At 40.8% G+C, this 16,853-nt stretch overlaps 1 protein-coding gene across 1 annotated transcript in view; it reads right to left on the reverse strand.

The window, feature by feature from the left end:
• The window catches only part of HCRTR2 (hypocretin receptor 2), a 32,156-nt gene extending 21,347 nt beyond the window's left edge, over positions 1-10,809 (reverse strand). The window contains exon 1 of the mRNA XM_021551140.3: positions 10,466-10,809. Coding sequence (XP_021406815.1) covers positions 10,466-10,694 — 229 coding nt within the window. The 5' untranslated portion in view covers positions 10,695-10,809. The remainder of the gene's footprint in view (positions 1-10,465) is intronic.
• Positions 10,810-16,853: the final 6,044 nt, after the last annotated feature.

Raw genomic sequence — 16,853 nt, forward strand, 5'->3', positions numbered from 1 at the left:
TTCCCATTCCTCTGCTGGTCCATGTGAAAAAGACCTGAACATAAACATTATTTCTGGTAAAACAAATCCATTAAATTGACAAATATGAGGTCAATCTCACTGGCAGCCAGCTATATCAGAAATCAATTCATAGCATTCTGCATGTTGAGTTCATGCAGACTGTATGAGCAAATGAAACCTTGTGATACCCCAGAAATCTAAGACTTGCTATCATTTTCATCTCTGACACAAAGAAAGTGAAGTGCAGAGCAGAAGTTGTTAAAGGCCCTACAGTAAATCAGACACAGAATGAGAAACTTGGACTCCTAATTCCCTGCCATGTACTAAACCTTCCAGATCCCACTGGCTTAACACAGATGTAATTCATCCAGATGAACTTCAGTGCTTGCTGTTCCTCAGAGTAACATGAAAGACCATGTCTCTTGCTACTCAGGGTGTAGCAGTATAGCAGGGTATTCAGGAAAGCCAAGGTACAGAAACTACCCCTGAATTGCATTGAATTGTAATCTGTGGGGATAGGCACCTGAAAGGTGAAAAAGCCCAATAGCTAGCAAGTATAGAAATGCAAGCTAATTTGTTTCTTTATATTTCTCTGCTTATGCTTATGCTTATGTGTATTTCTCCTTTTGACCTCTTCTCTTCTTCACAGCATATTTCCATTCTTTTTGTGGCACATAGCATAAGAGCACCTTAATCAGCTTTAAGTTTACATAAATATTTACATATTACCATAATAATTAAATATCCCAGAAACTCATTCCATGAATGCATTGGAAAAAAAAAAAAAAAAAAAAAAGACAGAGCTTGTGAAAAAAAGAGGAAGTATTTTAAAACCAAGTCAGCTTTCTCTGCCCTCACTGCCCTCTGCTGTTTGCAATACTGTTTTCCACCTGCCACGAACATTGGTAATATTTTCCTTCAGTGCAAGGCTAAAAAGCTATGAGGATCTGCTACGAGTTATTTGAATAGGACAGAATGATAAAAAGTCATAAATAAGTTCTAAATTACATAAAGTTAGTTGAATACATTCCTTCCAGTCTCGCTCTTTCTGAGTTTACTACAGTCCAAGGTTACTCAATAGACTTGGACAATAGCTTCATTGCTAGTGTTCTAGCAGCTCATCAAGAAAGATTCTCTAACCTGTGCTCAAAACCTGCTATTTTATAGGAATGAAAAGTTGTTTGACTATACCACTGAATATTATGCAGCTAGTTAAGTATCAGAACAAAAGAATTTCATATACTCTCCAGTTGTACTCCTTTAATTACACATTTTCATCTCAGGCAGTTTTACAGAGAGGCACTCAGCTCAACACAGAAACACTCAAGTAACATGCTAGGTAAAGAAAGTTCCATGGAGGTGAAATGCCATCTGCCTACCCAAACAGAAATAGCACAGAGTTATGAATTTCCACTTATCTCAAAGAACAGAAGAAAGGATAAGAAATGTAGTAGATTCTCAATTGGGAGTGTATTTTACCAAAAAGCACTTCAAAATAATAAAATAGGAGATGAGGCCAAGAGAAGCCTTCCTAAAATGCTTGGGAGATACCACGGTGTTAATAGGATGACTGTTTAGTTGGAGTACAGGAAAATGGCCCAGACTAAGCTCTTTAGATCTCCACCAAAAAAATCTCTGTAATAGAAAAGTAATTTAATAAAACTTCAATTTAACATTATATGCAAAGCTTTTATGCAGCCTTTGATGTCATAAATGAGACTGAGAAAGAAAGTGGGGAAAGTGGTGTTGAAGAAAAGAGGATTAGAAAGGAGAGAAATGTAAAAAAGCCATTATGAAACATGCTTCTGCTGTGCATGATTTTCCCTACTGCTAATGGAACCTAATTATCTGTCCAATGTATTGTATTATTTTCCATATTTTTGGGGTTTTTTTAGGAAACCACTCAGAGTTACAGCTATTCCTGCAAGTGCAAACAGGCAGGCCAGGTTTCGCAAGGAGCAGCTGTTTTTCTAATGGCTGTTAGACTGCCCCAAATCCTTCCTCTCACCGGGGACACTTCCCTTTACTTTTCTCCGACTTCAGCAGTGCTTTAAAAAGCGAAGCACTTGTTGTTCCCATCTCTTCCACATAGTGTCAGTAAAGGTTCAGAAACCAGCCGCAGTCGCCAGGCTGAAAGCGTTCGGAAAAATGTGTGGAGGCTCTCCATAAGCCAGGACAGTTCTGTGATAACGAAGCTGCTTTCTGGAGCCATCCTCCAAACACTGATAATCTCCTGCTCCCCAAAAAAGTCTCACAGGAAAGTCCCAACAAGGACAAAAAAATAAAAGGTTAAAATCAGAGTTAAATTTTAAAATTGATTTATGCTAGAAATCCACCAAGAAAGCTTCACCTCATATTCCTGAAGAAAAAAATGTTCTCTGATATGACAATATAGTGAGATTGGTATTTTTCACGTACAAATTTAGCCCTGTGGTTTAGTTTCCTGAGGCATTTTAATTAGAGGCTGTAATGGTGTTTAATCAATTAGCACAGCTCATTGCATCTCAAGCTGAAAATGAAAACAATAAAAAGTCTCCATCTGGTAAAAAGGGCAGCTGCTTGCCTCCTGAAAGATTTATGCTCTCTTGAGCATATTAAACACTGTGCTGCAGTCCTTCCACTGGTGGACTCCTGGGTCAGCTGTCAATTTGTTTTCTACATGTCAACCCTAAATCATTTCCCTTACACTCCAAAAGTCTTGTCAACCTCTTATTCAATGGGTCATCTTTCAGTGCAACTTCCTGGCCAAAATAGAAGTGTAATTTCCATAACCAGCAATAGCTGACATTTTCATATATAAAGGAACGACTTTATCTCTTATCTAATTTCTGATGAATAATAAATCCCAGATGGAAGTAAACAAAGAATGATCATATTTCATTCTAAACTACAATGATTTTATTTTGCTTCGGTAATTCAGTCTCACAACTGTTTGACTGAAATGTCATAATATAGCCATCTAGAAGTCATTTGGAACTGATGCTGTGATTATTAGACCTGGTAATCAGCATCTCCAAATGCATTAGGCAGAAAGCTTCTAAAAAACTTTACTCTTTCACAGTATTTTACAATCAGTGACAAAACATGTGAAAAATAGTTGTGAATGATACATTGTTTATTCTCTATCTCATAACCCACCCACCCTCAATTGTTTTCTCCTCACGATTAATTGGTTTTCCATATGGAATTCTTCCTCTTGTTCTCTTTTGGTGATATTACCTGCTGCAAATCAAGATCTGAGTGGTGGGGTGTCAAGCAACACATGGTTGAAAGGAAAGCTAAATAGATATGCTACCAAAGGGAATTCTGGAGAGCTAGAGTCTCTGTGAAAACACTGAATGTATCCTGCTGGAAGGAAAAATGCTATCATTAAAACTACTTTCATTATGAATTACTCCTAATTAAGGATTCTTCTGCTTTAAGAGTCTAAAAATTAGGTGCTTAAGACTAAGCTTATTTAAGGAAGGCTTCTTGTGAGTCTTTCAATAATTTTATTGATAATCTTGATTAAGGGGAAAGTAGCACTTTAAATTGCAGAGAATATTTAATTAGGGATTTTTTAAACCAGCAATGAGAACAAAAGATCTAAAACAAAGCAATATCTTATGTGAATAGGAAACTATTTAATTCTTATGCTGTCCATCTCTTACCCACTATTAAGCTCTAAACTCACACATTGCTTCATTTTTACGTAACTAATCTTATCTGAAAGAAAGGAGACCAACATGAGACCAGGCTTACATTGAAAAGTAATAGAAAGAATGACACAAAGAAAATACACTGTTTTATACAATGTTTATTATAAAGGAAATACTGGGGGAAAAAAATCCAGTGTTTGGTAACAATGCCTGGCAGATAAGAACTGTCCTTGAATACATCATGTGATAGCTAAAAAGACAGACAATACTCTGAGCAAAGGAATTATATGGCCTACCAGTGAGGTGATAGCTCCTCATCAACAGGGAACACCAAATGTGTTCAAACATATGTGAAGAAATCCTTAGAAAACATGACAAAAGGAGCAGGTGGCTAGGTCATGCTCCCTGTGTATTACATATAAACAAGTGGGCATGTGTAGGTTCCATCACACACAAAAAATACCAAAACTGAAAAAAATGTAGTTGACTAACACAGAACACATGAAATCCCAAAGTATTTTGTTGAACATCAGTTTCACTGGAATGTACTAATGGAGAACTGTCACTGACAAGACAGTGAGGATCTACATAAATAAAAAAACAGATAACAGCAATTAGTTTGCTTGCAGCAATATGTTTTCTGAGGTTTTCTACCTACCACGTGTTCTATTGTACCAAAGAGTTAAGAGGTTTTGGGTTACTTATTTGCTCCAGCACATTTCTACATCTTAAGAACTGGCTTATCAAGGCATTGGAGAAGAACACAAGAACTGAATTTTGTATACTGGAAGCTTATTTCTATGGATCACAACTGGGAGTAATAGCACAACCATCTAATTGGCACTGGAATAATTTTCTAACTCGGCCACATTACATAATCTTAGGCATTCAATAATCTAATGGAAATGGAAGTTATTAGCAGAGAATCAGCTATGCTATAAAAACAGACTGCCCAAAATGCCTGGTTTGGTCAGCTCTGGAGGAAGCAAAAGGTTCCATCACAGAATTTTCCTAATCTAACTGTATTGATTAAGACAGTTGGCTTAAAATATCCACCCCCCCATCCCCCTAGTCATTACCAGTATTAACTGGCAAACCCAGTAATCTCTGCAGAGCTGGCTATAATGATTGACTGGATATTTAATAATAATAATTGATATTATTACAAATAAAGCCTACAAAATCTTTATCCACACTTCCTATTACAGGTGGAAGAGTCAGAAATTTAGATGTCATACTGTATATGACACTATGACAAAAAGATTTCACACTTCACTGATTCAATTTAAAGCTGCATGACATTAAAATGAAGGTGTGTTTCACAGCTGAAATGCTGTGCAACTTTGAAAAAATATGCTTCAAAAGGCATTCATCAGTCACTGCAACATGAGTTGCACTAGGAGAAACCTTTCCATGTCCATGTCTGTTTCTACTGGAGATGTAAGACATAGTGCCTTTTCTACAGGATATACAGAGAAGATACAATTCACTATGCTAGTGACATGTTCCAGCAAATATCTTGCAAATAATACAACCTCTGAACCTGTATCACAGATCCTTATTGTCAATATAATATTACACAAACTGGCTAAAACCCTTGCAGTCCTACTGTGCTAAGAACCAGGAGAAAGAGCACAGTTCTGTCAGAGCTGAGTGCACCCCCAGGTTCTGCAACCTCTGCCCCTGCCCAGGAGCTGGCTGTCCATGCTGGAGGCCAGTTCTGGTATGGGGCAGAGCATAAGCTGGGACCAAGATTCTGGGAACAGAGCTTTTGGAGTTCTGGAGCACTCTTTTGGGAGTCAGCCTTTTGCCCTAGAGCAAAGACCAGGCTGCAAGTATGCTTTTGCCTTGCTGAATTTGATTGTAAAACTCATCCACTGACTTGATTTTCTGGCTTAACTTCAGACCTGTTCCATCACAAGAGATTTTTCTGATGATTGCTGGGAGGTGACAGAAACCTGGTAAACATCCTCAGACCTACCCAGCTCTCAGGCACTGTGGGACTGTGTTGGGGAGTACACTACCCTGTCAGTCTTGCTGCTGCCTTCAGCTCCTGGCACCCCTTCCCCTAGGGAACAGTCCATTATAGTTTTTTTCTGACACATCTCATGAGACAGGCAGTAAGTCAGCTGCTTATGTCCAAGAAAACAAAGAAGGTTTCACTTGACATGCAACACAAAAAATAAAATATGCTTTATAAACAAAAAAAAAAATCCAAAACCATTCAATTTTTTTTTGTTTTGAAAGATGGTGAGTAATCCCTATATTATGAAAATAACAATGTACTTCAGTTGATACTCGAAGTCTTCTATAAATTGAGCTCTTACTTTCTCTATATTTAGTAGAAAAAAATATATATATTGTCTCATTTCCTATGTGCTGTCTTCTTAACAGTGATAAAGCCATTCTAGTTACTCATCCAACAGATAAAGGTGACTCTTATGCTGGTATTACAAAGTCCTTTCAATGCCAGGTTCCCCAAGGAATCTGAGAAAAATGAAATGTAAGAATTTAAAATGCAATTAAATGAAATATGCCTCATCTACAGCAACAAAATAGGATTCATGAAGATCATTTAAGAGAATACATGACTCATCCAATTCTACCAACATAGGCATGTATGCCTAGACCTCAGTATTCACTGGTTATCTTTAAAATTACAACAGAGCAGCATTTGAGAGAGTTGACTATTCATAGGCATTGAGCAGGACTCTGGTATTAGAGCTGTACAATGATTTTTTTTCTGCTCTAGCCCTAGAAAAATCAAATGGAGGCTGTTGAACTCTATGAGTCAGACTATGAACTCTGAAGAAAGGAGTATAGTTGGGTTCTTACAGATCTCAGCAAAACTAGCAGTTACTGTAAAATAGATAATAAATAATACATCTATCCAGAGAAGGGTAAGTCACTCACAATCTCTTTCTAAATTGGAATGAAAAACAAGTATCACCAAACTGTGTGAGTAAATTAAGTTTCTGAGACTTCTCACGGATGTACTGCATGGTCTCTTACCCTTGGAAGCCAGTACTGTTGAGGACTTTCAAGCTGGGCACTGGCAGCCTGTATGTGCTAAAGATTGCAGCTCCTGCCAGCTCTGAGAAGGCCTGCCAAGAGCCCAGCAGCCCAGCTGGTGGGATGCCAGAAGGTTGCTTGTTTTGCCTTCAGTCTTTGATCAAACCAAGCAATTTCTGCTGCACATTTTCATTTTGATGAATGCATGCTCCCTGAGAGAAACCATTTCATCCGAAAACACCTGACCCACGTGATTGAATAACTTCAACAAGGGTCATTTGCATTCATCATATGCATAAACAGAGTTAAAATATATGTAGTTGTACATTACCTTTCAACCCCTTGTAGTCTTACTCCAGTTATTAACTACTTCAACTGATCAGCCTGGAATGGAATCAGACATCCTAAAAATACCTTTTCATCTTTAATTATCTAGTTTCCTATTTTCAAGCAATATTTTTAATGACATGTTTTCAAATAAAGAAGAAAAAGGTCTTTACAGTCAACATACATTCTACATTAAGAAGTTCTATGTTATGCACTAGATGTGCAAAGAAATTGCAAGAGTTTAATTGCTCTGCAGTAGTGAAGAAAATTTTTGGTCTTATTTGCAAAACAGAAAATCCTTACTTTCCACACTTGTTCTGCTTCTAGTAAAAAATAGTGACCAAGTGAAGGAAAAAATAGGATAAATCATCATACTGAGATTGCCATCTAAATTTCAGATTCCCTTCATGTTCATGTAAATATGTCATAAAATCATCGTAAAATCTGTTTCTTTTCCTTGACTTACACTGAAATACCTGGTGAGCAGCCAACCCAGGCACACAACAGTCATTGACATGAAGCACTGTGTGCAATATTGAAACCTGCATTCAAATACAGAGGCTTGCTAATGTTTTTCACTTTAGCTGGTTTGCATAGCAGCTCTGACAGTTTGTGTCAACTCTCCTAATTAAACTGAAAGCTAAATAGCAATGCAGATCTTGTTATATGCTATTATAAGTGGAATTCCTGCTGAATTCCGCTAATAATAGCATATAACTCAAGAACCCAATAGATGTCAATCAAAGTTCAAGCTTCTGATTCTACCCTTGGTTGTTAATTAACTGTCAGAATTATTCAATTCAGTTTAATACTAATATCTAAGGGATGTCCTGCGCCTTCCACTTGCACAGATACAATTTCTGGGACACTCCTTATCCCATGTGAGTGCACAAACCAAAATAAGAAGCAGAAATGTAATTTTCAGCACCCCACATGGAAAGGGAGGGTTTTCCCAGTTGCTTAAGTGTTATTTGAACAGGATGTGTTAAAAATAGAATCAAAGCATTGACTCCACATGCCATGAGTTCTGCAACACTGGGCAAACATAAGCAAAGGAACTCAATGCATCATTAAGGATGATACTATAAAGCATTAGTAGCCATTAAAACACTCTTTAGAAGCACTCCTGCTCTTTGAGAAGGTCCATGACTAAATCCCAGATTAAGATTGAATATGGATTTTTCAAGCAGCAGAAATCAGTTTCTCGGAGACATCAACAGGTACACTGTTCTGCATCAGATTTCACTGGTAGTAAAAAAGTTCTTCTAAAATGTCACTGTAGAGAGCATTAGATCGCATCCATTTCTCTCCTCGGAATCACATGAGCCTGCAATCAGTGCAGTGTGAGCTTTCTTGAATAAAGATGAGACAGTATTCAGCTACCAAGCACCTGCAGACACCACAAACAATTCATCCATGAACAGAACCAACAATATGGAGCAAACAGCTTGAGGAGGATCACAGAATCATTTAGGTTGGAAAATACCTTTAAGCTAATTGAGTCCAGCTGTAAAGTTGAATGATCTATTGTACGATTTACTGTGATTTAGAGTGGATAGAAAGGTGTTCAGCTACTTCTCTTCCATTTTAAGACAGAGATTTGCTACCATGTACTACAACTTGGAGAGATTTCAGAGGACAAAAGGTGGACATTCCATCCAGTAAAAGATGGAATCCAGGTGGATGCGGAACCAGATGCCAGTTTCCACCCCAAGCAAAGAGTTAATGTACACAAATGCAAGGAAAGAACAGCTGCACATCCACAGTGGAATAATCCCTATTTGTGGGTGCACAGAGAGGAAAGTTTTTCTCCTCGTGGCTTCGGAGGAGAAAACTGTAAACAGGGCGAAAGCTCCTATAGCTGAAGATTTGACCTTGAATTCTTACAGGTGAGAGGACAGCTTGTCTACAGTATCGGTGGAGTATAATAGGCAAGCACAGGTGATTCACCTAAAATAGTCTTTGCTCAAAATCATGAAAAAGGACAGGTTTTATCCTAGTTTAAAATAAAGCTTCTTTGCTAGGGCTGTTATATATACACTGTCGATCAAGCTGGCTGCCGAGCAATGGACTGAGCAGACGTGCTCATAGGCACTTAGGGCAACGCTACAGAATTACTAAAAAAAAAAAAAAAAAAAAACCAAAAAAAAACCACCATGATCAATCCGCTGAAATTAAGAAAAAAAAAAAAAAACATTTAAAATATTGCCTTTGGCTGCAGTCTCGTTTGTATCTCAATTCGGGAAGCCTGTAGAGTTTGCAGTGACAGCCCTGCCATGCACAATTCCTTCTGAAAAACATGAATGAAAGACCCGTATGGCGGGGCGGGGCCCAGCGCGTTCCGTTCACGGCGGTGTCACAGATGGACACAGGGAATGCCAATGGCCGTGACCGCAGCCCAGGGGGTGCTGCTGGCGGAGCGGGCTCCCCGCGGCCCCACCGCGCCCGTCCATAACGCGGGACTGCTGCGGAGCAGCGCCGGCTCCGCTCCCCGGCCAGCCGCAGCCCGGCAGGGGCACGGCCGCCTTGGGCGGGGCACACGCGTGGCCGCCCTGCCCGGTGCCTGTTCCCCCGCCGTGGGCGGCAGCGGGCTCGGGGGAGCGGTGGGGAGGAGCGAAGAGGAGCGGCGGGGGGGCAGCGGGCGGGCTGCTGACGGCCAGACCCCTCTGGCCCGCTGCCCCAGCCCACCCGTGCCCTCCTCCCTTCACTATCCTCAGCTCTCCATCTCACTCCAGCGCCCCTACCGCTCCCTTCGAGGCGGCCGCCGCGCAGCTCCGCGCCCCCGCCGCCTCCTTCAAGGATGAATGGAAGCGGGAGGAGGCGGGCTCCAGGAGAGGCGCCGCCCCGCCTCGCTCCCTCAATGAGCGCCCGGGAGGGAACGCCTCGCCCCCGCCCCGCGTCCCCGCTCCGCTCCGGCCGCGGGGACGGAGCGCGGCCGCTGCGCCGCCGGAGAAGGCGCCGCGCGCTCCGCGCCCGCCGGCAGCTGAGGGGACCCCGCGGCTCCCCTCACGGGCCGGGCGCCGCGCAGGTTCCCCTCACGGGCCGGCGCCGCGCCGGTCCCCGTGCCCTGTCTCTGTCCTGGAGAATCACCCCGCGCTCGATGCCCCCGGCGCCCGGCCGGGGCTGCGCGGGAAGGGAGCAGCATCCTCCGGAGCGGGCTGAGAGGCGGAGCCGCCGCCGCGCCAGGAGGGTTCAGCACCGTGGCCCGGCGGACAGGGGCGGGAGCCGGCCGGCAGCCGCGGCCGGGCGCTCCGCCGCCCCGCTCCCCGTGCCCGGCCCTGGACGCCAGCGGCCGCCGCCGCAGCCCCTCGCCCGCCTAGCGGGAGCGGTTTTTATGGCCCTTTCCGCGCAGCCCGAACTTTCCCCTTCGGCTGGGGACTGCTGCCTTTCCAGCGGGGCGTGTCAAACCCACCCGGGTTTCCAGCCATCCTCCGTGTAAAACCCATCTCGGGAAGGGAGAACGGGAAGTTTTGGGGAGCTCGACTCACCCAAGATGTTCCCAACGAGAGCCACAATGAATACGACGATGTAGCCGGCGATCAGCGCCCATTCATATTCCTTGGGATGCAAATACTCCTTCCAGAGATATCGCAGGAACTCCTCATCATCGTAGTCGGAGGAAGGGGTTAAAAGAGCCTCCCGCGTTTCATTCAGTTCCGACCCACTCGTCCAATTCCTATACGGAGGGGAACCATCCTCTGTTTGAATCCCGGACATCCCTAGTGGGTGTTCAGGAGCCTGGGGAAAAAAACAACAACCAACAAACCCAAACCCAGACCCTCTCAGAGCATCCGAGCTTTCTCCCGCCCGTCCATCGAGGCTTGTGGTTGCCAGTGCGAAAAGCGGGGTGTGGGGAGAAAAATGACGCGGGAACTTACGGGAACCAATGCGGGAACAGGCTGGGGATCCGCGTCGGTCCCCAACCCGCCCTGACGAGCCTTTCCCCCGGCCGGGCAAGGGGTGCAGCCTCCGCGGGGGAGGCTTCACCCCCTGCACTGTCGTGGAAAAGGCTGGTCAGGGTAGGTTGCATGCCTCAGGTGCCGGAGTGCTCCCGCCCCGGCTGGAAAAGTCACGTCCGTTTCAGACGATGTCGGTTTTTCTTCCCCAAACCATGCACACGCACCCTCACACACCCCCGCATCTCTGCATGCCTCTCGCCTCGTCCTCCCCCTGCTTCAGCTCATCCTCAGCTCCTCATCTCTCCCCAGCCCTACTTCCAGCTTGCCCATCCCTCTCCTGACTGCTTCTCGGTTTCTCACTCTCTCTTGCAAAAGGCACTTCCCTTTAGACCTTTCTACATTAGATTCCAGATATAGTCAAGATATTTGTAAATTAAAGGCTTTGGAAGGCTGCAGAGGGAGGAAGCACAGGGTTAAAGGAGCCATTAAAAATAGTGGCTAATGAGGATGCCTATTTCTGTGCTGCTTTGAAAGTTACACTGAAACAGGAACACTGTGGGTTTCCCAACACTGGGAAAATCTCTAAGAGAGCTGAGCAGATAAACGAGAGGTTTCATTGGATTTGAAGATTGTGAGACCTCATTGTAGCTTGAGTTTAGCATGCACTGAGGATGTTTCAACATCCAGCTTGGGACCTTGATACGGCAACTACCCCTCAGCTATTCTGAAATGGGCTCAGCTGGCAGAAAGCAGTTCAAGAGAACCCAGAAGTGCTAGTTAAACAGCATGATAGGGCTACTGACTTCTTGTCATTCCTTCTTGAAATATTTTCATACTTTGCCAAGTATACAGTCTCTGAAGGAGCAGGGATGGGTCTGAACTTGTCCCTCCTTGACTGATAAAATTCCCTCTTATTCAGGCAACCTGTTCATTTCGTATCCAAATAATTTAATGAGTCTGATAAAAGCGCCATTTCTACTGGGACATGGCACAACTAGCTCAGTTAAGCATTTCAGTGCAGGGTCTGCACCTCCACAGAAACAGAGGAAGTGTTTTGGTGCCACTCTGTTTCCAACACAAGCATAATAGAGAGGCAGACATTCATTCATTAACACTGTGCATAGAGTGCTGTGCTCTAGACAGCACTTTAGGCTACCCAATTGTTTTTTATCAGTGTGCAGCCTTCTCAAAGTTCAGTGCAGCATACCTACACCTGGAATACCTCTTCCTATTTCTATAGACATACTTTCTTTGCTTTAGTTCCTTGTTAACCAAAGAAAAAATTTCTTTCCTATTCCACAGGGAACTTGAGTGAACCTTTTAGTCTAAAGATGTTACAGAGTGAAAGATACTCAGATATACAGGAAGGATCAGCATCTGTCTTACATAAACTAGAAGGATAGACTTTGAAAATACCATAAAAGAAGATTAGATACTCTGCAGCCTATGAAAACACCTAAGGTTATATTAGTTGAGGTATGAATACTGAGAACTGATTTAAACTCTCCTGACAGTGTGAGGCTCTATTTAAGGAGCTTGTCATGGTCTTTGCTAGTGGTGAAGAGATTTAGAGAATGACCATTTGGTAATCAATAACAGACAATCACACTCATGCTCCAGCTTGTTTCTTCTGCTAAAATGTTTGTAATTCCACTATTTGCTTCCAAGTTGCCCAAAAAATCAAGTAATGTATTTTTTGACATAAATTTTCTTCCTTTGACACTAGTAGTGACTTCACTTGCAGTGCTGCACGAAGCTCTGAGGTCCCCAGCACAGGAAGGATATCAACCCTTTGGAACTAGTCTAGAGGAGGGCCATCAAGGTGATCAGAGGGATGAAGCACCTCTCCTATCAAGAAAGGTTAAAAAACTGGGATTGTTCAGGCTAGAAAAGGAATGGCTTAGGGGTGACTTAATTGTAGCTTCCCAGTAACTGAAGAGAAAATGGAGAGGGACTTTTTACAAAAGTATGCAGTGATAAGACAAGGTAGGGGATGGATTTTACCTGAAAGAGAGTAGGTTTATATGAGACATCAGGAAGAAGTTGTTTTCTGTGAAGGGAGTGAGGAACCGAAACAGGCTGCCCAGAGAAGTTGTGGATATCCCATCCCTGGAAGTCTTCAAGGCCAGGTTGGATGGAGCTTTGAGCAATCTTGTCTGCTGGAAGGTTCCTTACCTATAGTAGAGGGGTTGAGACTAGATGATCTTCAAGGCTGTTTGCATTCCAACCCAAGCCATTCTATGATTCCTATGAATAGTAAGGAATGGAATTAAAAAGACATAAATATTTGCAAATATCTTCACATGAATTTGTGAAAAACTTGTCATAAGATTCACTCTTTCTTTCAACAAGATTTCAAATTTGATTGATAAATACATCAATAATAGGTTATGCAGATTAACTAGCTGCCTGAATTCAGTATTCCTAGAGAATAGGAAGACTTTGGTTTGATTGATACTACACGTTCTGATCAGGGGCTAGAAAAAAAATCAATGCAGCACACATTATAAAGATCAAAAATGGGTCAGCTAACAGATCCCAGAATGAAAAGGTAGACAAAGAATCATTGCTGAGCCTATGAACTCCTACTGTCAGTTCTTGGTTCTCTTACACTCATTCTTCAGTGACCTTGAAGAAGATGGCAGGTGACCCAAAGACCAGGTGTAATCAGCTAAACACGCATGCTCACCATGAATCTGTAGCCAGAAAGCTTCATCTGATCCTTGATTGTATAAATGAGTATACCTGTGAAAACAGATTAAGTTTTAAAGTATGAATGAAACTTAACAGTCAAAATATTCACCATGTACAAAAACTCTGCTACTGAGGAAATGGTTTTCAAGTGCAGCCATTTTGTTATGCATTTTAAAATCAAGATCAAATGTCTTTCAAAAAGATAAGTGCTAGATGAGATAAGAATTAATTCAGAAAAATCACATGACATGGAACGCAAGGGGTCAGACTAGATGATTATGGTTGTACCCCTCTGGCTTTCTAATTTGTGAAAGTGTGTTAGCTAAATCAATTCCCCTGATGAATTTTAGTTCTGATTTATCTTTTCTTTTAATTATACTGTCTGCATCAATCTTGGTGCAGCAGTTTAAATCTGTTCCTTTCATATGGAAGTGTACAGCAAATGTTCAAAATGATGTAATTCTTATTTTAACTGGTGTTTTTTTGTTTTTGGTTTGTTTTTTTTTTTTTTTTTGTTTGTTTGTTTTTGTTTTGGTTTTTTTCAGTTCAAAGCCAGGTTTTACAAACTTCTATAACCAAAGAATATACTGGTGACACAGCACTTAAAAGAAGCTCAAATTCAATGGTATATCTATTAACCTTCTTATCTCAGGAGAGTACTTTCTGGTACTTTATTTATCTAAAAGGTTCACAAACATTGATATCTCTTCTAATCCATAACTTTCCATCACTAATCCAAAAATACTGAAATTAAATTACCAGCCCTAGAAGATATGTCTTGAGGCTTTCAGTATCACTTATTATATGATATTAGACCATGTGAATATAATTCAAACAGAATTTTATGCTTTATTGCATCTGATAGCTCACAGGAACTGACATTCATAAAGAATAAACAAACCTTACTTCAGCATCCAAGTTTATCGCTTCGTCAAACACATTTCCCCTTCCATAATAATAATTTTATTGCAGACCAACATTTTTATTAATCACAAAAATAGGCAGCATTTTTTCTTCTGTCAGAGACTAGCCCTTTCGTTTAAAAATCTATTTGATTCAGAGGATTAGTTCCATAGTAGTAAAATACCATATTAAATTTGGAGCCCTTTTCTCAGTCCAGAATTAATTTTTGATTTTTTCAATTTGGTTTAAGAGGCAGCTCAGCTGTGGAGTTTCTGATCTGCCTTTCTTGAACATTTTAGCAGGTAATTTTATTGTCGGGAAGCAAACCACATGAACACAAGCACTTAAGTGAAACAGACTGCTGTGCTGGCAGTAGAGACAGACTGTGTGAATTCCTTTCCTTTCCTTTCTCCTTTCCTTTCCTTTCCTTTCCTTTCCTTTCCTTTCCTTTCCTTTCCTTTCCTTTCCTTTCCTTTCCTTTCCTTTCCTTTCCTTTCCTTTCCTTTCCTTTCCTTTCCTTTCCTTTCCTTTCCTTTCCTTTCCTTTCCTTTCCTTTCCTTTCCTTTCCTTTCCTTTCCTTTCCTTTCCTTTCCTTTCCTTTCCTTTCCCATGTAACAGGTTTTTTCTATTCTTTTGTCTCTCTCCTGAAATATTCCTCTGAGAGTAGAAAACCACCTGCCTTAATGTTTTTTTACTTGAGTCATCCTGGCCAGTCAAATTCCAGATATTGCCCATGAAGATCCTCTGGTATCTTTCCTCCTATAATGGTATTTCAAAGTGGAAGTGCTGCTCCCTGGCACAGTACTAAGTAGTTTCTGAGAAGCAGATGAACTACTATCAACTAGGTAGTGAAGACAATAAATGAGCAAGTAGAAACAAGGTAAGACCAAGAAAGGAAGATGTAAAGAAAAAGCCAAGTTTAGAAATCTATACAGCCATAAATTTCATTGGGGTGATAAGGATAGTGGCCATCAGACAGTAAGGTGAAAAGGACCACCTTTATAGCAAAATTTATATTTTACTATACTTTTTTGAATTAATTAATCAGTTACCCTTATAAGTAAACAATGATGTTCCATCACACAGTGCATTTGCAACACCATGTTTCCTTTAGATCTGTTTTTGTCTTAGCATCAGTTCAGTGATGAATTGTAGGTTAAAGATTCAAAACTAATTTTAACATAAGAGATAGTTCTCAAACATGCTGCTAAATTTTTTGAACTCGGGATATGAGAAGCATCCAGCAATTACCCTTGTTTAGGAAACCTCAGGCATTTTTCTCTTTGAATGTAGAAAGCAGGATCCTGTTAAGCAAGATCTTGTTTTAAACAATTTAAAAACTTGCAAAGGTATTATTACCCCAATATAACAATAGTATGAGCAACACTCTATTGATTTATTAGCTGACTAGCACCATTAAAATAAGTCAAAGCTAAGATAATTTGCTCTGCTTCTAGTAGTGATCAGATAAGAAAAATTAGCTGTTGGTTAGCTCATGCCATCTTCATTATTAATATCCACCAATGCAGAACATATTTGAAGTGAAAAATTCTGATTGTAGTCTCATTCACTCTGCTGTAAATTAGAAGTATCTTTGTTCATGTCAGTAGCATTATGTTGCTGCAATACAAATTATAATAATACAATGCACAGTTGTTCAAATTCAAGCAAACTGAAAACAATATGAGAATCTGATTCTCAGTGAAAACTCTGCCTTCCAGCTGGGAACAGAATTGCCTAACATCATTTCTATATGTTAAAGATATAATTTCCAAGGGTGTGCAATGCAAATAAATAAAAAAGTCCACTGCTGTACCATGCTTTTCTTGGTCCATGTGCTTATTAATAGCCAAGTACTAAAAGGGGTTTGAAAACTTATTTTCATTTATTTTACAAATAAAAAAAGTTTTGATATATGAAAATTAATATGTACCATCTGCAGTATTCTCTCCTCCATCAAGTCTACAAATATTTAAAAGAAAACACATTTAATGATCAGGGCACGAATCCAAATATAGATAGAACAAATTACAAGACACCTTTCCTGAAAATGTCTCTGAACTGTATATGGAACCTCAAAAAGGGATGTGTGTTTACTCTTTTTTTTTTTTTGTTAAGTCAAGTCATGCCCAATGTTAATTTCAGTCAACAAGTTTACATATATAAAAAAAAAAATTTCTTCTCAACTTCATAAATATATGTGAGCACTAAAAGTCATTTTTGTAAAAGCTAAGATAAATTTATTACAACTCCATAAAATATGTTAAATTAAGCAGTTTGAATGGTAAATTGCAGTCAAGAGCTCTGAAGACAGAGAAAATAGAATTTGAAACAGAACTTTTTTCTTAAAATTATTTTACCTGGAATGTTCTTCTCACCC

The sequence above is a fragment of the Lonchura striata genome, chromosome 3 (genome assembly GCF_046129695.1).
Source record: "Lonchura striata isolate bLonStr1 chromosome 3, bLonStr1.mat, whole genome shotgun sequence".
NCBI classification, from domain to species: domain Eukaryota; kingdom Metazoa; phylum Chordata; class Aves; order Passeriformes; family Estrildidae; genus Lonchura; species Lonchura striata.